Source organism: Aphis gossypii, chromosome X, assembly GCF_020184175.1.
Source record: "Aphis gossypii isolate Hap1 chromosome X, ASM2018417v2, whole genome shotgun sequence".
NCBI lineage: Eukaryota > Metazoa > Arthropoda > Insecta > Hemiptera > Aphididae > Aphis > Aphis gossypii.
Genome location: NC_065533.1, coordinates 32,290,052 through 32,317,925, shown reverse-complemented (window position 1 = coordinate 32,317,925; position 27,874 = coordinate 32,290,052). Strand labels below are relative to the sequence as shown.

Here is a 27,874-nt window from a genome sequence, read left to right as displayed (position 1 = left end):
TAAAAATAACTATTAGACTAGGTCAGGAAGCTTGAAAATGTAAACAATTAAAAGTCGTAAGGTATTGTGGCACAATGTTGAAATTGGAATCAATAGTTTACGACTTAACATTTTATAGGTAACAGCTTGGGTATTATTTTCTCGCTATATTAATACATATATATATATATTTTTTTTTTTTGTTATATCTGCGAAAAACACATTCAATGCTTACGTTTTATTTTCGGTTTTAACCAGACGCCATACTGCAAATAAAGCATCAAATTGACTTTCAAAATCACAAACATATTTGTTGTAACTGTACCGTATTTAAGAAAAAAATAATAGTCGAATCCATGTATAAACGAGGTCTGAAAAACATGATGCAGAAAAATGATTTTCCATTCGAATGCACCCCATTTTTATAGTTAATAATTTTATATCGGAAGCATATTTTAAAATGATGTATTCGATTTTTCCAAGCGCATTACGTATTTATATTATTATGTTACGATGGACCAAGTAGAAAATTGGTAATTTTATAAAATCTTTGTGTACAGTTTATTAATTAATGCTTAATGTACCTAGATATTATTGTGTATTTGAACAGGATATTATACTATTATTGTAGTATTATTATGAATTCCTTTAGTTATATTTTTAGATACAAATTTCATATTAACTTTTACGCTCATTTTGTTTTTCGATTTTACTTAATAAAATTTTTAATATTTTAAGAGCTTACAAATAATAAATTCATAGTAGACATCTGCTTATTTATAATTTGATTAAATAATATGATCAAAATAGCTAAAATTATTTAATTAACATTATTATTCGATGGTTTGGAATTTGTATAAATATTTTCGATATTTAAAATGGAAATTTATAACTAAATGAAAACACTGAAAACTGATTATAGGCTATGATTTATGATCTAAAAATAACTTGTAGAAATATTAAACAATTAGAATAGAAAAACAATAAAATTATAGATTAACACGTATGAGTTATGTACCTACCTACTTATGAGTATAGTGTATGTAATCTCGGCTCAGAATCATTTTCCTGACTTAATGATTCGATGATTAATGGAGTGATTCAAATTTAACACATTCATTACAATGGCCTACTAACTAGTTGATCTACTAAATGACGAAATAGGTACACTCAAAACTTACTATTTAATATAAAACAATAAAACGACTTTTCAGTTTTTTTTTTCATATCATAACTCGAGAGAATAAATTGATTTATACCTACTAAAGAGCAATTTCTTAAAAATCTTAAATGGCCATATGTCTAATTTATGTAAATATGTATTTTACGAGTTTAATTATCATAATATATTTTAATAATAATGAAGTATTTATATTGATGATTAATATACCTACATAATATATTTAAAATCTTAAAAAGAACGGCGAGAAATCCGACTGCAGTATTTTGGATATTTTAAGATCATGTAATTGAATTGCTGGGAATCGTCGTGTTACTCGTTATCGGATAGTAAGTATATTGGATAGGTATTATCGAAATATTATGGTCAATTAAAAAGCAATTGCGGTGAACAATAATAAAAATCATATAAACGCCTAAACGTTTCCATAGGATATCGATATAATAACTGATATATAAGTATAACTTACTAAAATAGAAAATTTAATATGGACTATTGGGAATTCTGAATAGTTTTTAAATTAGTTTTAAACTTACGCTCAACTAATTAACAAAATTAATTTTTTCATGTTTATTGTATTGTTAAACAATTACATTTATTATTTCCCCCTTAACCTAACGATTATAAAAATTACTTTTAAATTCCTAGACAATGTATTAATTATAGGATAACTCTACCTAATGTAAAATTTTAAAATCTGAACACACATTTTGTTCTACACTGCCTATGGTTAACGAAAAAAATAATGAAACATAAAAATATTTTAATTTTGATTTATTTATTATAATAGACAAGTAGGTAGAATATCATTCGATGCCATCTCAAAACGGTTACAAGTTACTCCTGATCATTAATCACTACTTTTAAGTTAAATTGTTCTATATTATAGACACTGTACTTGTCTAGTACTACGCATTTTACCATATTCTAGCGAAAAGTCATTACTCATTACTAAGTAAAATAATAAAAAATATCAGCACGCTTTATTACCTTTCAGAGTAAGTATACGCACTAATGCACTATATTACAATATTATATTATAATAATATAATATAAATTTACAGTTATTATATTATTATTATGTTACGAGTGTTACGCAATACCTACGTATATACGATGTACGTATAAAACGTACATTTTGAACGAGCCTTTATTATTAAATAATATCTGATATTTATATAATGTTACTTACCCTTATAGCTCATCGATTGCTTGGTTCTGACCATGTTGAGACTTGAGAGGTAAAGAAAAAACAAAAATCACCAGTATAATAATACTAAAATATCGAATATAAGCGTATAATATAGCAATGTCCTAATACTGTTTATTAAAATTATCGAAAAACCGCCAAGCGTCACTCGAGTACCTAACGAGTAAATAATAAGAACTACTAAGGTGGTGTTGAACGTGAAACTGACGGTACGACATTAAATTACACATTTGTTATACCCACCCGTTTTTCCCGTGACGACAGCGTCGGTTTTAACTGGGATAAATTTAGTTTTAAGCTGCTAACGATGTTAATCTAATAACGACATTATCAGACGTGAGTATATAGACCATAAAGATTAACCGTGTAAGCACCTACTACACAAGTACACGGTCGATATGGCTATAGATATATAATAATTTGATATCGCATAATTTTTATATGTGTATAATAATATAATATAAGTATATAACACAATATGAAACGTCCAGTCCAAGGTTCATTGTTGAAGCACGAGCACAGAATAGAATCTATTCTGCTGTGATCTGTTGTAATTTGAAATACGACTTTTTATTAATTGGTATCATATTATTATTAATTTTATATTATAGTATATTACTTACTATTAATATTAAATATCGTGTAGTATGCGTACAGCCGGGGCTGATTTTTAAGGCCTCGCTGAGTTTTACATTCAACGAAATAATAAGATAATTTTAAAAATATTTAGGCGAATACATTTTGTCATTTTCTTAAAACCTATAAAAAAAATGTTATAAATTGTCGCATATTACCTACCAGTCCTACCAGTATAATACAACATATTTCGTATACTGTATACCTACTTGGTAGTAGGTACCTAGGTACCTATTATAAGTATCAAACATATTACTTATTGATTTTAACGCTTAATTACGATACATTATGGCTTGTAGAACAACTACAGCTTCGCGTGACCTGCAAAATACTAACCGACGTTTACGACTTGCAAGGTTAGTTAATATTATTATTTATTCAAACGTTACTTTTTTAAAGACATTTGAATGCGTAACCTAATTTTCAAACGATATAAACACCTGCCGCGGTATGTCTGCAAACAAAATCGGCGTGATAACATATTATTATTTTTTTATTGATTATCGGTCGACTACCCTAGTTGCATTGAAACTACACACAATAAAATAATATACCTAACCAATCTTTAAATGGAAATGGTGTCCATAGTGAGCTCTTAAGGACTATAATTATTCACTATAGGCAGTTATTATAACCATTAAAACTAGGTTTTTATCTACAGATATTTAATTTTCTAGTCGTCTTAATAACACAACCCATTTGTTAGTTCTTAACGTTAACACAACTTTATTATAGACCATAGGTTAACCTAGCTGACTCGAGTTAATAACTGTTTTCATCAACCTTTGTGCGTATAACTACTAACCACTCGTAACTGTATTTAGATATATACCTACACATTATAATATTAAATATTATATTATATTAATATATTATAATATCGTGATTAATGACGCGACGTGCCAGTTTCTAATTATTAATGGTTCACAGTTAACACAGACAGGTAGGTACCAGCTAGTAACTTCCGCAATAATCGTAATGCATTCAATACGTTGTTCACACACACGCATATATCATAATATATCTATGTATAATGTATAATAGGTATTATACATCGTATAAGAACCTGTTGAAATAGATTGCAAAACAGACACATTTTTGTATCGGGCGCGTAAATTATGTTTATGTTGATTAAAAAAATAATAATAATAATAAATGTAAAAGCGCAATGGATAATAATAAATTATTATTCGCGACAACCGTGTCACAAACATTCGCATTCTATCCGTTTGAAAAACCGCGCAACGTCAATTTTTCAAGCGCGCGCAACGCCATTGGTCACATTAATATGTGATAACATGATGGCTATCTCCACGCCTATTACGCTTTGTGCTGTCGTAGTGTCGTTCGGTAGTTCGCGATATTAAATGTTACGTTTTGCGGTACGATACACACCGTTTCCTCATAATTCTATCAGAAACGCTATCATGATAAATAACGTCTAGACTCTTGACGTTTTTGTCTTGGATAACACAATAATTAATATATTGTACTGACTAATAATTGTCGTTCACCTGTTCGGTTGATATTTATTTTTTTATTTCTCGTCGCTCGTTGATCGGTTCGATTTTGTCGACCGTTTACCTCGTGTCACGAACACCGTTCGACGACGCTAGTGTGGCTCGTGAAAGTGAAGCGATCATCGCACGCCCCTGTGTAGAACAGACTTTTTAAATCAACCGATAAACGCCGACACAATGTGCGATTACAACCCAAAGGACTTGAGCGAGCCAGAAGACGGAGACAGCAGAGACGATGACGCCAAGAACATTGACAAACGTGCGTTTGACGAAATGAACAAACAAGTGAGTGTTGTATAATAACTATTTATTCTAACAGTAAGCAATGCCTTTTCGATAACATTATTAAGCTATTACTCATTCACTTCATAATATCACCCCGTGTCCTAGCATATTTTTTTGATATTTATTCTTGTCAAGTATTTCTGTTCAGACACTTAAAGTCCCAATGCTTAATATAGACTGTTATACTAGAGTACTAGATTCATGATTAATGTAAATTTGTATTGATCTAACATCTAACACATTCACTTGTAATATCTATTGCTGTACCTAATCATCATAATGAGTTTAGTTTTCTCACAGTGAAATGATGTATATTAAAATAAAGAGAGCTAATCATTAGAACAAAACCTAGCGATAACAAAATTCTACAAATGATGTATTAATTTTATATTAGTACATTTTGTAAACATGTTTCACAATAATCGTGAAAATAATTTTATAGATTAATAATTTATGATTCTGTTCTGCTATTCTCCAATATTAACATATTACAGCAATTATTATGTTTTAGGTATCTATCAATAGTTTTAGATTCACTGCTTACAATTTTCATTTGTTACTTTTGTTCATAAAAAAGCATAAGTACTTATTGTATAGGTACTTATAATGTATATTATGACCACCATAATTTGAAAACAGCAACATTAGGTACAATTATTTTTTTTTCAAACTGCAAAACTTTTGAACTAAAACTAAATTCTTTATTATTAAAAATGTATAAAAGACCTCATTTTTAATATACTTGATTAGCCATTTGTTCAATTGTTTACTGAAAACTGTACCTATTTCATACTCATATTAATTACTTTTAATAATGATTTAATAATCTATAACTACTATAATTTCCGATAGTTAATTCTGATGATTTTATATTTTTTTAAATTATTATTAATTGATATTACCTAGATATGTATGTTTTATTTTTCATTATAAATAGATTAAATAGTTTAGTATTATAATTGTAACATTAAATCCTAAATAAAAAACAAATAATATAACTTAAAATTGTACATGACCATTCATTTTTTTTTTTTGTATTATTTTGCATTAGGTATTAGTAATGAATTTCATTACAAACATTTTTAGGTATTCTTGCCGTATGCGGTCTGCCACCCATTACTACATATAATATAGTGCCGTCTATCTCACACTTGTCATCTACCACATAGGTAAAAAATTCATAAATGAATACAAATGTAAAATTATAATATATTTATTAATACACAATTATAGTAATAATTCAATAATACATGTTATAATCTAATCCTGTACGTGAAAAAATAAATAATTCATTAATGCTTTGTAATATGTATTGAAAATTAAAAGTGACTATTATTGTTATTATTTAAATTATAGGTATAATTTAACATCTTTTAAAAAACATTTAAATGTGTTGTTATTATTGTTTTTTAGACACCACCATTGTTCCACCAAATATTAGAGTAGTAATAATTGTGATGTACTTACCATGCATTTTTTTTAACTACCAATTCAAAATTTTAAACCACCTCATAAATTTCTACACATAACTGGTGGGATTGATAAAAAATTGGGAATAGTTGATGGTATTATATGTGTACCCTTTAGTTGACTGTAGAAAAATGTAACACGTATTACAGCACAAACTAAACTGTAACTGATTATCTCATACTTCAGATCTAGGTTATATTATAGTATTATAGTATTATAGTATTATTATAGAAGTTTCATAGTTAAGATAAAATCTAATCACCATCAAATCATTAGAAATGACTATATATATACCTATATATATATAGATATATGGCAGATGAGAGGTATGCGATAGATCACATATGATGTGTAGAAACATGCGTGGTAGACAACAAGTGTATGGTATACTGCATATGACAAGACTACCCATTTATAACTAGTAAAAATTTTTCTCAACATTTTTTATCATCATGTAGACTAAACCTGCTTAATTTTTTTTAATACAATAAGTAATTTAATATGTTGAACATTTTAAAACATGATAACATACTTCATTATTTATTATTTTCTTTTTTCTTTTGTGTATACATATTCATTTAATAAATGTTTATTTTATATCATGTTTACTATGTATGTTATACTTATACTTGGCTGTATATTAATTTAAATTTTATTTCAGATTCAAATGGTCCTACAAGATATGAAAGACAAATTCCAAACTATGTCTGATCAAATATTATTGAGAAATATCCTTTTTTAACTACAACTCTATAAAAAAATTATATTGTTTGATTTTAAAGGTTAACCTTGATAAAAAATGTATGTTAATATTTCTTTAATAATAAATACTAGATGATATGGGTACGCGTATCGATGACTTAGAAAAGAATATATCGGATTTAATGATCCACGCTGGTCTTGAAACTCCAGACAAATGATATTTAGAATACTATCGTATTACAAGAAATGAATAGGTCACTTCATGTTACAAAGATTATATTTATATATAAACTTAGGACCTACATTATTATTTGAAATATGATTAAAATTAAAACAAGGTAAATTTAAGTGTATCAATGTCTATTAATATTTCTATTTATTATAATTTATGTATATTTTTTTTTTTTTTTATAAACTACCATTAGCAGTTTTTTGAGATATTAATTAACTTAATTAATGATAGATCCATACCAATGTTGTACCTATACTTTATTCAGTGCCTGAATGATCAGTCCAACAGAAAAAATATGTTGAAACTGCATTTATCCCCAATTCCAGTACCAACACACTACCTCACCAAGGAAGCCTTCTTTGGTTACCAGAAACAACTGATTGGCGTAGGACGTTTTTTTCATGTATTTTGTCATATTTATTCAACAAATTGACCAATATTAAACTTATTAAAGTTAAAAATAGCTCAAACTTGCAAGTTATATTTTTAAGAAATTTGAACGATCAGTAAATATTAGTTTTAGTTTATACTACTATATTAAATATAATTTACCTATTATATGAATTAATAATTTATTAAAATCTAGGATTATATTTTTTTTTCATTCAAAGTTTATTATACATATTATAGCATAATCAAAAGAAACAGTGAAACATTTACACATCACCAACCTATATAACCTGTTCAATAAGTTATAATTTTTGCTTTTTATCAAAACACTTGTATTTTTTGTCCATTATACTATTGAAACTTGTAATGTGACCATAAATCAATAAACACTTAAATTTTTAATTTTAAAGAATTTTTATTCATACAATAAACAAAAAAACAGACATTTTTAAATAACAGTCGGTGTTTAATTTTCTTAAAATTTTCAAAATACAATAATTGATAATAATGATAATTTCATTTCAATGTTGTACAATTACTGAGATGATAAATGATTTAAATATTTTTAAAAGTAATATATACAATTTTATTAATCAGATAATAAACCTCTACTAAAAAAGTACAGTAGAAGTTGTTAATAACTGTACTTACAAGATATCATGTAGTTAATTCCAATACATATTCTAGTATAAATTAATTAATTACCAGAAAAAGTAGATTTGCAATTTATATTTTTTTTTTAGATAAATAATATTTACTTATATTTCTATTATCAGTATAAACAAAACTGTTTGATTTAACAGCCATTATTTGAATAAACTATTTGTAAAAAATAGTACATTTGCATTTAATTTATTTGTAAAAACACAATGTCATGAAGGCTTTTATAAAATAAGTTTTGTGAAAAAAGTATAATTGCTATTTTGTATGTATACAAAGTACAAATAGTATGGTTGAATATAATATGACAAAATTGAAGTTTAATGTTATTAACATAGCTTATAATGCAAAACCTATTACCTAATAAAATTGATTTAATAATAAACATTAGGTACATTTAATTAAATAATAAGCTTTGTCATTCTATTTATATACCTATATTATATGTTTTTGTTACAATTGATTACTAGTGCATATAAATTCCACCAATTGTGACTTTTTTTTCATAATTTCACCAGTAACTTTTTATTACTTAAAAATTATATATTAAGTCTACGGTTTTTTGTTTACCTAAAATAAAATTAACATTATGAAGATAACAGGTCCTTACATCATTTATTTATGTATCATATTATAATTTGATACATATATCTTTTTACACAAATTTTAAATGATATAATATAATAATCAGGGCTCGAATTTTATAGCATTTGCTCATTTTTATTGGATGTAGGTAAAAATAGAAAAGTAAGCTATACATTTGTTTTGCGCACCAGAGACTTCAAATATGACATTTTATTTTACTATTTTTTGCATATTTAAAGGATTTTTAGCTTTTATTACTATTTTGTAAATTATGGTGTCATTTTCGGCTAATTTGCTATATTAATATAACTTTTATTTCGTATTATCATAAGACTTATTTATACTATATGGTATGAAACTGAAATGTAACAATATGACAATTTTGAATAGTTGCCATACTCAAAAAGCGTGTATATTTTATAGTTTAATGAATCAACAAATTCAAGTAGTATTACCTAATATTTTTAACAAAAAAAGTTTGTAGTACCTATCAATTTTTTATCATTTATTTTTTATTATTTACAATTTTTTTTATATAAAAAAAAAATGCATTAATTTATAAATATAAGTATTTTAATTTGTGAACAAAATAAATTTTCATTTTTGCTATTTATTGTGTTTTTAGGGCATATTATAGCGCATATTTTAGTCATTTTTAGTGCTAAAAAATCTGAGCCCTGATAATAATTTATAATGATAGTTAATAGTTAGTTGAAAAAAAATTAAATATTAAGTAATAAAAAATATAAATAAAATTATTAATTATCAATAATGATTAGCTAGTTAAAAGAAAAAAAAAATTAATTAAATAAAATATAAAATTTGAATTTATAAAGATTAGATGCACCTATACTAATTTGTATAAGTAATGGTAATATTTTTTTCCTTGTATGACAAAATGATAGTATTTTAATATTTTTGGCGGGTTTTTGATTGAGAATTTCTGAGATTATTAGATTTATTATAGTTGTTTAATTTAATGTAAGTGAATAATTGGCTATCTAATTGAGCTTTTGCGAAGTTGACAGTTATGTGTGGCTATAATAAAAATAGTTGTAATCTATTGATTTGATGGAGTTCATGTAGTTTTTAGGTCGAAAATTCGTAATGGTTAAATTTACATGTTTTAAAGTTTTTAAATCGATGAAATTTACAATTGCCTATTTATCACTATTTTATTTACCATTAGGTATATTAAATAAAAACCCATACATATATACTTTGTAGTAATAATTAGTATATATATAACAGAATATTTCAATTTTAAACCCCAACCAATTTATACATAAATATGATTAATAATGAAAAAAATTAAGAAATGTTAAAATAAAATTAACTAATCTTAATTTATTACTAAATTATTAAGTATCATCAGTAAATGCACGTAAAAAAGAAAAGTTTCTTTTTATTGTTAAATTTTTTTATTTACACAAGGTATATTATTAGATAAAATATAACGATTGAGTATATTGGATTTTACTTTTACAAGTAGCTTCTATTTATTTATTCTATTAAGCATAATACCATCTGTATATTATACTTACATATAAATGTATTACATAGTATATTGTTTAAACACATTTCCTGTTTTTAAATATATTTGTAGTTTTTATAGAAGAGTTTCTCATGTGTTAACTGATAGAATTCTACCGGTTAGTCTTAACCGACACTTATCCATGCATTGTAAGAACGGCCCTTTAAGTGCTATAGCTATGTAAAAGATTACAACTTTAAAATGTTCATAACTCCCTTTAAAGTGATAATATCGATAAAAGCATATGATATTTTCTTGATAATATTGTTACCTTTAAATTTGATAATATGTTAATTTACTATAATATTAAACCTAAGTACCTAACATCACAAAATATGTTCTGCTAAACACAGATTTGCTATAATGTACATTAGTAAGACAAAGACAACACATGCGAGTGTAACGTCCTTTTAATGGATTATTAATACAATTAATAGTAAGTTAAATGCCATAGATTTATGGCTAAATTTATTTATTTGTTTTTAGCTCTTATCTACTGCAATACTGCTAAGTTTTTTTTATCAAATTTATAGATCACTTGAATTTCACTATTTATATACTAAGGCACAAAATCATAAGTTTTTTAGTAATTTAATATGGCATATGATTAATAAGAGAAATAAATGTTATTATAGTAATCATTTTAAACTGTAATATTGAATACCTTTGTTTTTTTTTTTTTTTTTTTAAATAAAAATTAATTATTCAAAAACATTTGATGAATGTCCATAATTAATCCTTTAAATTCGATTTTCCTTTATGATTTTATTACCTTGCTTACCATTTTGAAATTTTATTGAGCATTTTTCTTGTACAATTTATATCTGTGGACTGTAGTAGTCAATTTAATTACAACTTCATGTAATTCCTGATATTGCTAGGATTTTACATGACGTTTCATATGCATTAATGTATGATTAAGAACTTTTTACATAATATATTCCAATTTATTTCTTAGTTGTTGATGATTCAAAATGTTTTAACTAACTGGAGATAATTAAAAATTAACAGGTTTAGCATAATTGTTTTTACAATCTTAACCATTAATTACTTGATTGTGTACACTCCATAACAACGGCAGGAAAAGTGCTGGTCTACAACCATGTTTTGATCTGATTTTGCAGCCAATGTAGTTATCCTCAATCCGATTCAAGAGATCTTCTAACTCATCTGGTAAGTACTCTGCTAGCTCATCTACAGTGTTATTGATGTTTTCAATTTTAACAAACGCAGAATGCAGTCATCATTTTAACAGAGAGAGCAAAATCTGCATTATTATTGTAATTTAAAATTAAACCTAAATTAGGTACACAATTTTAATTGGAATTTTTGGTCACATGCTATTAACATTCATTGATTTGAGCATTTTGAAAATTATCTAATATAGATATTATAGCAGCATTTTCAAAAACACACAATTTAAAATCAGGACATAAACTTTGTTTAAATTGTTTTAATCTATAAAAAAGTTGTTGCTTTGTTTTAGCATGTTTATTTGGTAGGTAAAAATGAATAGATACGTGGATGTACACCTCGAATATCTTTGGCCAGTATAAGTTATACTGTGACACACATAGGAGGTGCTTAGCACCCCCAGGCTTCAAACCAGAACCCCCAGTCTAAATACTGCATTCAAAGCAGTATTATTATGGTGAATTGAATAGGTACTCGAAGGTATTTAAATTATAAGTAATACGTCACTTATATATATAATTTATTGATTATAGTTTTTTCGAAAATATTTTGCTTATTATAATTTGGACACATCTACATAATTAAGTATTATAAGTGTAAATAATTTTTTTTTTTTTTTTTAATGATTTCATTTAGATTATTAAACATTAATTTATGTTGTTTTTCAAAGTAATTTGAATAAATTAAAATATTATTCTAGACTTAAAAAAAGGGATTTTTTAAAACACTTCAAATTTACCATAAAATATGTTTTAGTAAGTTAGGAGACACGTCTTGTCTATGAATGTACTATAAACACATAATTGATTGCAGCACGAAACAATTTAATTGCTTGAGAATCAGCAACAGTTCCCATGATTACCTATTCAATATTACTGTTATATAGACAAAGCTATTTGCCATTATATTGTACATTAAATATTCAATATATTTTAAACTTATCTAAAAAAATTGATAAAAGATAATATATATTATATATATTTTGCTACATTGTGTATGTTACTTTATTGTTTAACATGAATTGTAAATGTTATGCATGTCCTAAGCTATTGACTATGATATAATGCAATTTTTTTAATGAATAATATAATATAATAACTTCTCTGAATAAATTAAATGCATTCGAATAGTGCCTAATAAAAATCTAGACAATTATTATTAATTAACAATTATTTATCTTACTTGAATGTAATGGGGGGTAAGTAATTGCATTACTAATAAAATACAATTACAACACACTGACACTGTACACATGGATATGTCATATGTACAAGAGTTAACATTGTATAGTTATTCCTTGGTCACTGATAGTTATGATTATTACATTGGTATTATAAAACAAACACTGTTATTATGAGAATAAACACCATTTTGTTTTTTAATACTGTTTATGTATACTTAAGCAGTAATAGTTTGAATCAGTGGCATACCGACAGGGGGGTTGTTAGGAGTTATTCCTCCCCAGAAGTGAAACAGCAAGGGATAATTCTTTTTTGGAATATTACATTAAAAACATTTTATAGATATACATAAATGATAACCTCCCCCCCCCATCAACAAATTCTGCATACACCACTGGTTTGAATGCACGATATAGATTGCATACACATAGTATTATAGTGATTTAAGAGTTGTTTGTTAATCATATAATTGATCAATATAATGCAATAAGAATTTATTTTTATGTATTATGTAATTAATTATTATTATTATAAATGTTATATAATAAATTGAAATTCTACGCATGGTATATGTCATAGGTAAACAATATTATATAAATATTAAATAATATATAAAAAGATAGATATTTATATTGTTTCAGAAACATAACAAGTGCTGATTTATGTTGAATACTCTTATATCAATGCAAATGCAAACATAAATAATAATGACAATAACCATAACAAATAAATTGCTACATGGCATGTATAACATTTTATTTGTGTATTTTCTATTAATTTTTTTTTGTTTACTTTTAATATTATGTAGGTATAAAAATATAAATTATAATGTATATATATATTTTTTTTTTTTATGTCTATCAAAAGTATTATAAAAAAATACACAACAAAAAATAAAAAAAACATTGTAAAAAAGTCAACTCAAATACTTAAACGTATTATTGCCAATTTTTACTAATATTGTACGTATTGTAACTTTATTTTACTTCATAATACATATTATAATGATGTATATATTGTTTGTTAATTATCTTAATTATTTCCATATTTCATAAATTGTATTTTACTAATATTTGTGTGTACAACAGTAGGTCCTTTACATTTTACTTTATATTTCTTTGAATTGTTTTTTGTACAATGCACATAATGTTATCAATTTAATGAATGTATTATGGGCTAAACATAAACATATTATATGTGTATGTTGGACACAGATTCAAGTTTAAATTGATCAAATAATTAAATGTTTTTATTTTATTTTATAATATTATAACCGTCATACATCAATTTATTTTTGTCTTTATTTTGTTTAACAATGTCTTTAAGAAACATAGCAAATAATAGTGATTGACATTGTATAATTTTTCATTGTTAAAATACTAATAATAAAAATATTATCATTGGATGTACTGATTAGTAACTAAACTAGGGTTGCCATATGTCTGGGTACACCGGAACATGTCACCAGTTTATAACTTCAATCCCAGTTGTCCCGTTAGACCCTCCCAAAGTCCGGGTTAAGACTTAACCGATAAATGTAAGTAATAAAATACCAAAAATTATAAATTATATTTTTCAATTTATATTCTAAATTCTATATTAAAATAATGTGTGAAAATTCCAGAAAAATATAAATTATAAATAAATAATAATTAATCAAATATTCATATATAATCATTAATTTATTTTTATCTATTTCTGTAATATTTGATATTTCAACTTAAAACTCAAAAAATGCACAAAATAATTTTTTATTATATGCAAATACATACAAAAAAGGACCAGACATACGACCGGACGTAGTATTACACTGGTTGAGGAGTGATAGCTAGACAATCAACTACCATTTTTCTATTTTTCATATTTTTTTAATATTTATAATTATTTATTATATTACAATTCCAAAAACAGCCGGGCAATTAGTGCCGAGAAAAGCTTTTACACTAAGAGTGATAACAATGATAATACTATCGGTTATATTATACTAGAACTCGTGTAACTCACTGTATGTGAGTATCCTAAGTAGGAGACAAGACTGTAAAGAAAATATCATCAAAAGAATCATCATAAACTTGTAATAATATTTCACACCACATATTTATATAAAGGTTGTAATCGTTTAGTGTTTACACACTACACAATTTTTTCCACAATTTCAGATGTTGATAGCACCATACTCCACTGGATTATAATACCAATAATACCATAGACATAATATATTATAATTATAATTAATAAAGTATTAAAAAAAATTAATTTATATTATGTCTATAAATCATTATAATACCTCATTATAAATGAAATGATAAAATAATAATACCATTAGCTGCTTCCTATGTACCGTATTTTAAACTTCAGTTTTAGCAAATGTGAAGGGTCGGGTGCAAAAACCGTGTATCTCCACTTATTTTTTCAAAATGAATGTTTTCATAGAATATTATTCATGGAAGCAATATTTATAATTTGGTATCAAAATCAAAAAAATCGATTTATTATTCCCAAATAAATTTCAAAATGAATTATATCCCGCCAATAGTGGTAACTGGGATAAAGACATTTGTTTTCTCCGTCATGAACAATTGATAAAAAAGGAGATATCCGGTTCTTGCACTCGACCCTTCAAATACTATAAACCTAACCTATCGTTTATACTATTTGGTAACGCGTTTCGTACTTTGTCCTTAACCCCTATTCACATGGTCGGCTTACTCGGCGTTGTTGATTATTGATATTGATTGTTTATTCGAGAAAATATATAATTTCATTACCGCGTTTCTCGTTCTCGCCATTGTTTTCATCACTTAATCGGAAAATATTCTACTTCTATACTGCGCTTCGATTTTCAAGTAAGTACCGAACGAATTCGCTGCGTTGATTAGTTTATTTTATAGCTTTTAATTAAACTACACGTTTTAAAGTGTCATACATGAAGATATTTGTAGATGTCTACGATCTCTATAGATACGACCTAACCATTAGAACTTTAGTAGAAGTCACTGTAGCATGCTGTCGCGAGATTTTTTCAATTCTTTCATGACTGTCTCTGGACATTTTTTCCATTGCTGTTTGTCTGTTGGAATATAGTTTAGATTGAGTTTTTTTTTTATTTGATATGCGGACAGCAGGGTTGTAATATGTGGTAGTCGCAATAACGCACAAGTACCGAATTTTTCATTGCTAGTAACTTAAGTCTTAAATCATAATATAGTAATTAAGTATTATATTATATGGTTGCAATCTATGCTACAACAAGTATCCTATTGCTTAAAATTAGATAACATGTTTTATTGTAAATACATGTTCTTATTTTTAAAAATGTACACTATTTTGGTTATTTTAATTAAAATGAGACTAATTTTTATAGTTAAGGTTTTACTTAATTTGAAAAAACTTCTATCATTAAATTTACTATACTGGATTCAGTAAATATAAAGCTTATTACCATCTTAATGAGAATAAGAAAATAACAAAACAACAACAATATTTTCTAATTGAAAAATTGTAGGTGTTTTTAAACTAAGAAGGCATTGTACCCATTGACTCCATTTTAGTAACACTTAACATAACAAACATTTGTTGAAAACAATTTATTTTACTCATATTTACAACATTAGAGAAAAATTAACTTATAAATAAATCTAGGGTAGTTTTTCTTTTGATAATTTAATATGATCATTATATTTTTCAAAATTAAAATATTAAAAAGACTTGGAAGGTGTGCTAGGTTCATACTTTTAAATTAGTCAAAAGGTCAAATCACTTTAAATAATTGAGGGAATTGTTAATTGATCTTCCAAGTAAAGATTTATTTTGAGTTTTTTGCTATAATAAAATTTGTTCCTTACTTATGAAGTTGTATTATATATGTTTAGATATGGAATTGAGAAAAAATTAAAAATAAATTGTTATTAACTTTTAAGATTGATTAATGAATAATTTGTTATTTTTTAGTTTACAACAAAATGAAGAAAAACCGCAATCCATCTGCTGATCATAGTATTCAAAACAAGCAAACGCTAAATACTGATGATATAGTTGACCTAACATCAGAAGATGCTGGAACAATTGAATCTGGTCTTGAAGAATTAAATATTGCTGATAATCCTCGAGCCATTAAGAAAACAGTACCAAAAAAAGAAAAACCAAAGCTTCGACTAAAATGTAAATCACATAAAAGTCTATTTTATGTAGCTGTCGGAAAAGCTAAAAAGATCTGGGAACTTATGCGTCGTGATGATTGTACTAAGGAAAAAAAAGTAACCTTACTGAAGGACCTTTTTAAATACTCCAAACCCCATTTACAAACAGTAAGATCAATATATTTTAATTTTTAGTATTAGATTTAATAAAAGTTTATGTATGATTGTTTAGATGGTTTATTTACATGACAACATTTGTATAGTTCAATGCCTGTTGAAACTAGGAACACCAGAAATTCGTTCACAAGTCATAAATGAGCTAATAAAACATGTTCCAAAAATTATATTTTGTAAGTATGCTTCCTCATGTGTACAAAATATGTTAAAACAAGGTGATGCAGAACAGCGTAAAATTATAATTAATTCCTTGAAAGGAAAAGTCAATAAATATATATTACATACAGTAAGTATACATGTAATAATTAAATGCTATTGAACATATTTTAATTTTAAAATTATAATTTATTAGAACTCTGCTAAGATCATGGATTTGATTTATACAACTTATGCAACACCGGAGCAGCAGAATGCAATGATGCATGAGTTGTATGGTGCATCTAGTGTCTTATATGATTCACCCAATGTGTTATCATTAACTGACATATTGGAGAATTCACCAGACTCAAAGGACATTATACTTGCAAAAACAACAAAAAACATTAGAAAATTTGTTTTAAAGTAATTATTAAAAATTTAAAAAATTATTTCTTAATACTAATCGTGTACCATTTAAAATATTAATTATTTTTCTATTGGAAACACTGAAAATAAGCAATAGAATTACTTAAAAATATGCGTACAAGTAAAAATATATATTGATAAAAATTCTACTAGTTAATCGGTAGTGCTTTGAGTAAATACTAGAAAAAAATATTTGATTGAAAAATCTAATTAGTATGTTATTTTAAATAAAATTGATTTTTTTCGTTTCTAAAAATTATTTTATCAAATAAAATTAAAACTGAGTATTGTGTATTCCCAAAATAGTTAACATTTTTATGCCATAGTTGATGTAATAACTTCTAAATTTCTAAAATCTATACTACATAAAATACCATCTACAGATTATTTCAATAATTGTTTCTTAAATGAAAAATTTTTAAAATATGTTTTCAATCATAAATAAGTACAGTAGAACCCTGATTATCCAAATCTGTTATACAAACTTAACATTATCTAAACGTATTGGCTTATACTCTGATTTTAAAATTTTTGTTAACTTTTATTGTTAGTACATTAGTACATTACATGCATTTACATAGATTGTGATAAATTTGCCTTAAATAATTTTTAATTAATAATAATAAGTGTAATAAAATAAATTCATATTGCATATTAAATATAAAATTACATGTACAATTTTTAAACAGATCCAAGTATCTGAAATTTCACTTGACCGAATTAGTTGTGATCCCCATTAGTTTGGATAATCTAAGTTTTACTGTATTAATGGTAGGTAATTATGTATATGACTGCTATATTATAAAATTTATGTTTAAAGATCCAATGCTGGCCATTTTTTAAGTTCAAATATGCAATTTTTTAAATGTGTGCATACTTGCCATGTGTATGTATAATACTGACTAGATATTTTGTTAACTGTTATTTATTAACATAGTTATTCAAGTAAATATCTAAAATTGAATTAAAAATTGTTAGGAAGCTTGCTTATTTCAAAATGACTTACATTTTAAAAATAATTTTAGAGTTCTATATTATTAACATTCAAAAAAGTAGGAAAGCTTTTCAAACTAAATTAAGAAAAAATCATGTTTTCAGAAATTATTATTCTATAATTAAAATATTTGGTTTACCATAAAATAGATATTTTTTTTGCAGATAATAGCTGGGTTGAATACTATTAGTATTCAAGGTTGCCAAGTTAATAAATATTTTTAACTCAGTTACATTAGCATAACTATTTTTTTTTTTTTTATTATTAATACAAAAATTAAGTTAATAAATATAATTTATTTAACTTCAATTAATTAGTTAAGATATTAAAAAAACTTGCATTAATCGTCTAAACAAGTGATAATCACAGTAATATAATATAGTATCTTCCTATTGAATATGCTGTGTATTCATAGAACTAATATTTTAAATTCGAGGAGGGGCCTTTTAATTGCATTTTTTTAACATTTATAATTTATAAAATAATTAATAAGTAACTCAAATACAGTCGAGTCTCGAAAACTCAAATTTCTTTTGTCCCTATGGAATTCCTATACACTCAATTATCTACCTTGAAATTCGAGTTATCGAGACTCGACTGTATTTATATTTACACTCTTGAGGGATCTAACTGTATATTAATATTATTTATATAATTTTAGACAAGATACTTCTATGCAGACAACATTAGTTCATAATTTGATTCGTGAATACATTGTATATACTGGATTAGAAAATTGTTATGAACTGATCACTTTCCTTAAAGAACTTCCAATAGAACTATTTTACTCAACCAAAAGTGGTTGTTATATTGCTATGTCCATGATAAATTGTGCAAACTCTAAGGTAAAATACATTTAAAATTATTGTTTTTTAGTTTATTAACTGCAATATTATTTTTAGGAGCACAAGTCTCTATTGAAAAAAATTAAGGCTACTGCTGCTACGCGTGATTTAGCCACATCAGATTATGGATATTTAATTTTGTTTGGCCTTTTCGACGGTGTTGATGATACAGCTCTGATAAAAAGGGTGAAAACTGATATTTCTGAAAATTTTAAAATAACATTTATGAAATTAATTGAATTCTTTTATACTAAATACAATTACTATATGGTTTCAGATAATCTATCCTGAAATTTTGAATAATCTTGAAGAAATTGTAAGTAATGAGAATGGCCGTAGGTTGATGTTTTCATTTGGGGTTTTCAGACGTTTACCAGAAAGGTAGTATTTAGTTAATAATTATTATAATTTATGAAATATAATTAAGTTATGATTATAACTTTGTTTACATGTTGTATTATTTTCTTGGGAAATAAATATTAACAGTATTTAGCTAAATATAATACTGGTAAATTAACATATAGCATAGCAAATTTACATTCAGTAGTACATTCAACATATAATGTGCTGTTAGCTTTAATAATATAGTGAATTCCATTATTATCAAAGTTTAAAGTAAGAATATTATACGTACTTAAGCATTGGATTTTTTTTTATTTTAATTTAAAAGCTAGTAATGATAATTTTTAACTTCTAATACTTGTTATAATCATATCCTGATAAAAAATTCAAATATTTAAAAAAGTTATCACATAACGTAGAATAAATTCTTACCTTCAACTTTGAAAATAATGAAATAATAATGATAACATTTTTACTATAATTTTAAAGCTAACAATGCACAATTGATTTTATTGAATTCAATTTTACTCTGTAGTATTGTAAAATAGTCTCAACACGCGTAAGGTTTTATATTTATTTTAATGTCAATATTATCTATTAAAACAGTATTCTAATTTTGTTTTAATTTTAATAGTAACGGCATAGGTGAGCGAGCAAGAAGACTCTCAGTTTCAATTTTCAATTCTCTTGTACGTTGTATTCAAAAGAATCCAATGTGCTGGATTAGTAATCTAGAAATGGCAATGGTATTAAAGGATATTATACATGAATGCAGAGGTAATTTTTCAATTAATCTATTAGAGTGCTTATATAAGTGTAAATTGCACTTTTGTATAGATCAGTGGTTCCCAACCCATCGGCCTTGAACCATATCACATTAAATATTATATATTATATGCATTGTGTAGAGATTTTTTTTTACAAAATTGGTGGTCTACACAACTGAAAAAGTTGAGAAACGCCGGTATAAATATTATAGTTATTTACTCAAGTTATGTAACACAGATCATACTAGCAGTTATAATATATTATAATTTATTATATGTATACTATTAGCAATGATAGTTATTGGTTCTGCTATTTACTGTTTACTGTGAAATGTATAAAAACTCAATGTTACTCTACAACTTAATAGTTTTATTTGTATTAAATCATTATTTATGAAAGTTTATTGATTAATATTTAATTAACTATACTAAAGTTCTATATTATAAGCTGTATATCTGTTTACAAAAGTAACTAAATTTTGGCTTATTTAAACAAGGTCCAGGTTAAAAGTCATCAGAGTTTATTGTTATGAATAATTTAATTAATAACATATTTTGTTCAAATTTGATTAATGATAATAATTTTGTTAAATACTAAAAATTATTGAAATTGAGTGAAGATTAACCTATTTTGTTTTGATAGGTACTTATTTTTTTAATGTTTATAACTATTTTTATAATCGATATATTTTATAAGTTTTTGTTCATTAACTATAATTTTTCTAGTCATATTTAAAAAGATATATTATACAAATCTTGATTAAAAAATTCACTGAAATAACATCACTCAAAAATCCCCTCATACCTTGCCCATAATTACAATTACATCTGCAGAGAGGTTGTTTTTAAAAGTGACAACTAATCAAAACATTTTTAATTTCAAAGAAATGCGTATATTGAATTATATCTAGTATACTCGTACTATAAAAACAAGTTTTTTAGTGATATTTCATGAAATATGTACTGTCCTCAGGAAAACCAAGTGCCTTGCTACAACACTAAATTTACACAAACATATTATTTTCTAAAAAAACTTAGCTTCAAACCTAAAAATAAAATATATAAGTAATCTATATTACCAATTGTATATTATTTATAATTAATTTCGAGGAAAATAAAAAACAAAAATTCACTGTATGATACACATATTTATAGGAAACCAATGATTACTTATGCTATTATTTCACCAATAAACTATCTGTGATTCCCATCTGACCATATATTTGAATAATGTATCTTCTAACCTGAGTAGATTATCTTAGGACAAATTAACAATATGCACATTATGTATTTGGAGGGTATACAAACATTTTTTTTTTTTTATAAGTGATGACTTATTAAATTTTATTAGTGTGGCTAAATGTTTAATTACAGGCAGTTGAATATTAAATGTTGAATAGTTAATTACCCCGTTAATTAGAATTTTTTTTTTTTTTATTTCTATCTATTTATGTTTTTGTTACAACCAATTATTATTTGTCAATTATTTTGATCTGGTAAGTCTATCAGGTCTTTTTATTTTGCACAAGTACAGACATATAACACTAGATTGCTAACTATTTCATAATATCAAATGCTTATGTTAGCCACCATTTTGCTTATAGTTCAATGTTTACTTAATTATCTTATCATTTATCATTAAGGTGTGATTGTGATAGCATGATGGTATCTAATAAAATTCTAATGCAATTTGAATTTTAAAGTGATGAGTATATTTATTGGCATTAAAATTTGATTTTTTGATGGTTAAAATATTTATTTTGCATTTTCACTTAAATAATACTTTTTAATTATTCTGAACATGGCAGAAAAACATTTCAAACTTTAAAAACTACAAAACAGTTACTATAGTATAGTGTTTACAAATAAATAACTATAAACGTTAATTAGAAAAACAATTCTTGAATATTTTAAAAATATTTATTATAGTATAAAGTAAGGTAGCTCCAAAGTGGTGACAACAGTTATTAAATATTATATACTTTCAATACTTGATTAATTCTTGTTCTATTATTATATATAGGTATCTGTGATTTTACATTAGTCGAAACTTTACAATAGTGATGGTATACGTGCACATTAAAACATTATTTATCATAGTTTATATTATGTTGGTTTTCTCTAATCCTTTTAGTAGGTATTATGCATTTTTTTTAGACATTGATTTAAGGTCTTTAGTTTTAGTCAATGGTTATTAATGGTAAGATCATTATTATTATTTTATTTTATTATTATCATGAACTTTTGGTTTGTTTTGTAGGAGCAAAATTGAAAAAGTTAATGACAACTGTAATAAACTTTATTTTTGATCCTAAAAATAAATTAAAGGATAGATTTCTTGGAAAAGTTCCTGTTTATGAACACTCTGGTGTTCTTAAGGCAATAGAATTGTTAATGACTGGCGATTTTTTATTAACATTAAATAATGAAAGTATGACGCATTTTATAATTACATTAAAAAAAAAAAATTATACATCATTATATTTTTATTTTTCTAGTAACATTTTCTGAAGTATTATCATCTATAATTACAACTGACATAATAAAATCATGGGTTAAACGTAAAGATGCCTGTTATTTGCTTGCTAAGTGAGTAATAATATCGTATATTAACAACATTAGCAATTAATATCAATAAAAAATAAATAATAAAAATAAAAATAAAAAATTAATTAAAATGTTTCAGAATGATGGATTCCGAAGTCGAGTTGGTTGTGGAAAATATAAAATCATTGTTTTCACCAACAATTATGGATTTGTTAAAGGAACAACAATTTGATTTGGCTCAACGTTTAGTGTTAGATTTAAGTTAAACAAAAAACGTTTTAATATTAGACATTAAACAATTAAAAATGTGTATAAAATACTTATAAGAGACAATGATATCTATTTTCATAGTTATAAATATTAATTATATTTTTCCTGTTTTCGACAATTTTTTTTAAGATACTGTATAAATGCCAGACAACTTGGACAAAAAAATGTTTACATTAAGTATTACATCTATTTTTTCTATCAATGATTTGATATATTATCTATTTTTCCTACAGTTTTTAATTTAAATGAAAAATTGGCTAACAAAAATGTATTAGTTAACTGACTTTATTTAATTTACATTTAAATTTATGTCACTGGTACAAATAACTATTCCCAATTTTAAAATACATAATATGTTGATTTAACACATTTAAAATTGTTTTGATTGATTTCTTAATGTAACTGCTTACCTAATAGATTTATGAGGTCTACAATGTGCACTTCTAAAATAAAAAAATATTTAATAGTTCACAAATAAAATAGTATCTATGATGAGTGATGACTGATGACATATTTGATTAATATACTTAATAATTTATTCTGTTATTTTGGTGGGTAAAACAATATTATATATGTATCTAATGCTTAGTTTAAGCATTTGGATTAGTTAAAAAATTATACAATCTATAATTATAATAACAATAACCAATGATACAAGGTGACAAGAAATTATTGACTTTATAGAAAACTGCAACACAAAGTAACATGAATATCAGAAAATTTACTAAGAAATAGTATGATATTTTTATTAACAATTTTTAAATAAATTAAAGTGATGACTAAGTTGACTAAATGAAAAGTTTTTTATTCATTATTTTTAAAATAATTTATGGTCGAGCAATTTAAATCTATATTTATGTATACTTGATATCCTAAATATGTGTCATTATATAATACTATAGATATTTCTTACATATATTTTACAACAAATTTATAAACTACATCATTATGATTAATGCTTTATTTAATATTTTCTGGCATGTGCATTATATAAATAAAAACTAAAAAGTACCTACCTATATTATATGTAAATGAGTAGGTGAAGGTGAAATACCTGACAAGTATTAATATTTATTTAACATTCTATTATACATTTAATTTATCATAACATAAAATTAATCAATTTTATTAGAACATGTTTTATTTTTATTTAGTCATTCTTTAATATTACGAAAATATTTTAAATTTTAAAACAAAATTAAAATTGAAAGATACACCATTATACCTTTTAGTATAATGAAATTAATTATGAATTATTATATATATATTTATTTATATTATTTATATGCAACAATTTCCAGGGAAGACTGGATAATCCGCCCAAGTATAATCGAGAGTACGATGTACCTAAATAATTAATACAAGAGAGCAGACTCATAAATAATTGATTCATGAATTTATTTAGTTATTATAGTAGTATATTTCATTGCCGTCATATAGTGAATTATATTGAAATTATATTTCATCTTGTTTATGAATACTTGAGGACTGCCATTTACAACTGATATTTAACATGTATAATGTATATAAACCTTATGTCTAAAATTTAACTAGGTTAGGTTATTTAACTATGTTTTTCTGTAGCAACAAAAGGCCTAAAAGGCCAAAAAAGAAGCAGAAAAATATTTAGCCATTGTTGAGGCTACTTCTGCTACTGCTACAGCTTTGGCTATAGCAGCTATAACAACAACAGCAGCTTGTTAATATTTATTATTATTATTATTATTATTATTAAGTAAATAATAAAAAAAATATTTATCTAATTTTAATATTTATTTTTATTTCCTGGTCATCATTATAACTATAATTATGTATTAGTTGAGGTTGAACTAATGATTTTAAAGTGTTTTTTAATTTAAAAATACGAATAAATATAATGGTAATGGTGTTCTAAACTTCAAAATAGTTATAACATACTTAGGTACATCAATATAAGATAGTATATTTTTATATTTTTAATCGAACATTTAACAATATAAGATGTTTACTTTTAAATTATAATTTAATAATTATTAAATTTGGCGTGTATGATTGAAGTGATTAGACATAATATAAACGAGTGTGTTACCTACACATGATCGACTTATAATTTAACTATAAGTAGATAATTAAATAATTTAAAATCAGTTTAATCAAATGATTCAAAATATTATTGCTTGGTATATAATATACTAAATGTAGAAGACTAAACACTTCAATGTTTTGGTAGTAAAGATTTAGATACCTATATAATTATTTTTGGTTTTATCATGTATGGTTGCCGGTTGGTAATACAGTGAGTTTCGACCGTTTATTAGAATTAAAAATGAAAATCCCAAACCAAATCATATATTACTAATGTTAAATTGATCTTTTATTAGAATCACCAAGTACCGGATAATTGAATCACTTTTATGAACAATCTTATCGTTTTTATGATATTTCAACCTGATTAATTTATAAAAACCATTTTATTTTTGAATTTATCAGTATTACTGTACATCGTTGTACGTTATGTCAATCAATTATCTTTGTACGTCGCGGCGTCGTGTACTTTTAGTTTATTCAGTTTATTGTAGTTCGTGATCAGACGTATTTTTTGAAATGTCGACCAAACGAAAAGATTTAACAATAAAAGAAAAAAAAGATATACTCGTTTGTTTTGATAAGTTGGATAAATGTTCTCAAAGAGAAGCCGCATTAGCACTGAAAATTCCTTAACCAACGTTAAACAAAATTTTAAAAAACCGTAAGGAAATTATTGAACATGAAGAACAAAATTTGCCTCTTTCTCGAAAACGAAAACGAAATGGACAAAATGTTGATGTAGAAGAATCTTTATTACGATGGTTTCAACAAGTTAGAAATTTAAATGTACCGGTTAGTAATTCTATATTACAAGAAAAATCTATAAATTTAGCTTTGCAACTAGGTGTAGACAATTTTAGTCCAACGATCGGGTGGTTGACTCGTTGGAAAAACAGAAACAATATTGTTTTTAAAAAAACATGCGAAGAAAAAAAAGATGCAGATTTTGAAGCTGCAGAAAATTACTTAAATAATTTTATTGCATCGTCTAATTATGCACCTAATGACATATATAATGCAGACGAAACTGGTTTGTATTATCGAGCTCTAACAAATTCTACTTTTGATTTTAAAGGAAATACGGTTAATGGATGTAAAAAACAAATGCAAACACTTACGATTCTGCTGGTTTGCAACATGACAGGTACGGATAAAAGACGTCCATTAATTATTGGTAAAAGTAAAAATCCACGCTGTTTTCGAGCCGTTAAAACATTGCCCGTCGATTATTACGCTAATTCAAACGCTTGGATGACTAGTCAAATTTTTACCGAATTTTTACGAAAATGGGACAAAGAAATAAAAAAACCAAGACGTATTTTACTAATTCTTGATAACTGTACAGCACATCCGAATTTACAAAATTTAGAAAACATAGATTTGAAATTTTTACCACCAAACACTACGTCACTTATTCAACCTCTTGATCAGGGAATTATAAAAACAATGAAAACTTACTATCGAAAAGCAATGCGGAATTTTATTGTTGAAACTATAGATGTATGTTTAATTCCTGCATCACAAATAGCTCGTAAAATAACTGTGCTAGAAGCTATACATATGGTGGTTAATGCTTGGGATATGGTGACTTACAAATGCATTATTAATTGTTTTCGAAAAGCTGGGTTTTCACAAATTGAGTCAGACGAAGAAGAATCACAGGAGGTCGAATTCATAGATACAAACTTTGAAAATTGGATTTTAATTGATCAAGATTTACCTACTTTTGGAGCATTGTCTGATAAAGACATAACTGATTTGCAAACAAAAAAAGAAGAGATTAATATTGACGATGATGAAGATGACGATAACGAAGAGACCAACGAGGATATCACTCAAAAAGATACCAGAATTATTTTGGAAAAGCTAAAAGGAGCTGTTCAAAAATACGGTGATAACGATACTTTTCAATTGTTTCAAAAACGACAGGTACATACAATGTATATTGTAAACAAATAAATAACAAAATATGAATACCTATGATTTTTAATTTAATTTAATTTAATTTCAGGCTAATATGAAAACTAAATTGGTAGATTGTCAAGTTCAATCAAAAATAGATAGCTTTTTTAAATTATTTTAAATGTACCTATTTATTTATTTTTAATTTATTTTGAATGCATTTATTTAATTTTAATTTTATTTCAAGCATAAATGTAGAAGAATCATTAAATAAAAAAAAAATGTAAAAATCAATAATTTTATTAAATAATTATAATTATGTATAAGAAATTATTAATTAATATCTAATTATTATGTATAAATAAATAATTGTATTAAAAGATTGAATTATAAGAAAAATTGTTGTAAATGCTTTTTAGAATCAACCGGTTAATAGAATCAAAATGACCTGCACCAAAGTGATCACATTAAGCGGAACTCACTGTATTAGTACCTAATTTAT

The 27,874-nt window shown here is 25.0% G+C and overlaps 5 protein-coding genes across 8 annotated transcripts in view; 4 read left to right on the top strand and 1 right to left on the bottom strand.

Moving 5' to 3' along the window:
- Positions 1-2,622, bottom strand: part of LOC114125500 (PCNA-associated factor-like) — a 6,958-nt gene extending 4,336 nt beyond the window's left edge. The window contains exon 1 of the mRNA XM_027989176.2: positions 2,352-2,622. Within this exon, the coding sequence (XP_027844977.1) occupies positions 2,352-2,385 (34 nt within the window). The 5' untranslated portion in view covers positions 2,386-2,622. The remainder of the gene's footprint in view (positions 1-2,351) is intronic.
- Positions 1-27,874, top strand: part of LOC126551690 (pumilio homolog 3-like) — a 149,794-nt gene that overhangs the window by 59,715 nt on the left and 62,205 nt on the right. Inside the window, exons 1-2 of one of the 4 annotated variants that reach the window (XM_050205686.1) lie at positions 11,396-11,556; positions 13,400-14,295. The exons of 1 other annotated variant lie outside the window; for it this stretch is intronic. The gene's annotated coding sequence lies outside the window, so the exon portion shown is untranslated. Of the gene's footprint in view, positions 1-7,197; positions 7,321-11,395; positions 11,557-13,399; positions 14,296-27,874 lie in introns of those variants that run through there. 2 more of the 4 variants (XM_050205689.1, XM_050205688.1) reach the window with 2 other exon arrangements.
- On the top strand, positions 4,340-11,024 carry LOC114125501 (heat shock factor-binding protein 1). The gene is made up of 3 exons (XM_027989177.2): positions 4,340-4,810; positions 6,942-7,008; positions 7,112-11,024. The coding sequence occupies exons 1-3, from the start codon at positions 4,703-4,705 to the stop codon at positions 7,198-7,200; spliced, it is 264 nt and encodes an 87-aa protein (XP_027844978.1). The 5' UTR covers positions 4,340-4,702; the 3' UTR covers positions 7,201-11,024.
- LOC114126198 (pumilio homolog 3-like) lies at positions 15,040-23,779 on the top strand. The gene is made up of 11 exons (XM_050205684.1): positions 15,040-15,604; positions 16,710-17,065; positions 17,130-17,360; positions 17,427-17,635; positions 19,294-19,477; positions 19,535-19,663; positions 19,755-19,858; positions 20,454-20,596; positions 22,847-23,017; positions 23,085-23,175; positions 23,273-23,779. Exons 2-11 carry the CDS (start codon positions 16,721-16,723, stop codon positions 23,397-23,399), a joined length of 1,734 nt encoding a protein of 577 aa, XP_050061641.1. The 5' UTR covers positions 15,040-15,604; positions 16,710-16,720; the 3' UTR covers positions 23,400-23,779.
- Positions 26,328-27,553, top strand: LOC126552482 (tigger transposable element-derived protein 6-like). The gene is made up of 2 exons (XM_050207181.1): positions 26,328-27,399; positions 27,482-27,553. Exons 1-2 carry the CDS (start codon positions 26,575-26,577, stop codon positions 27,551-27,553), a joined length of 897 nt encoding a protein of 298 aa, XP_050063138.1. The 5' UTR covers positions 26,328-26,574.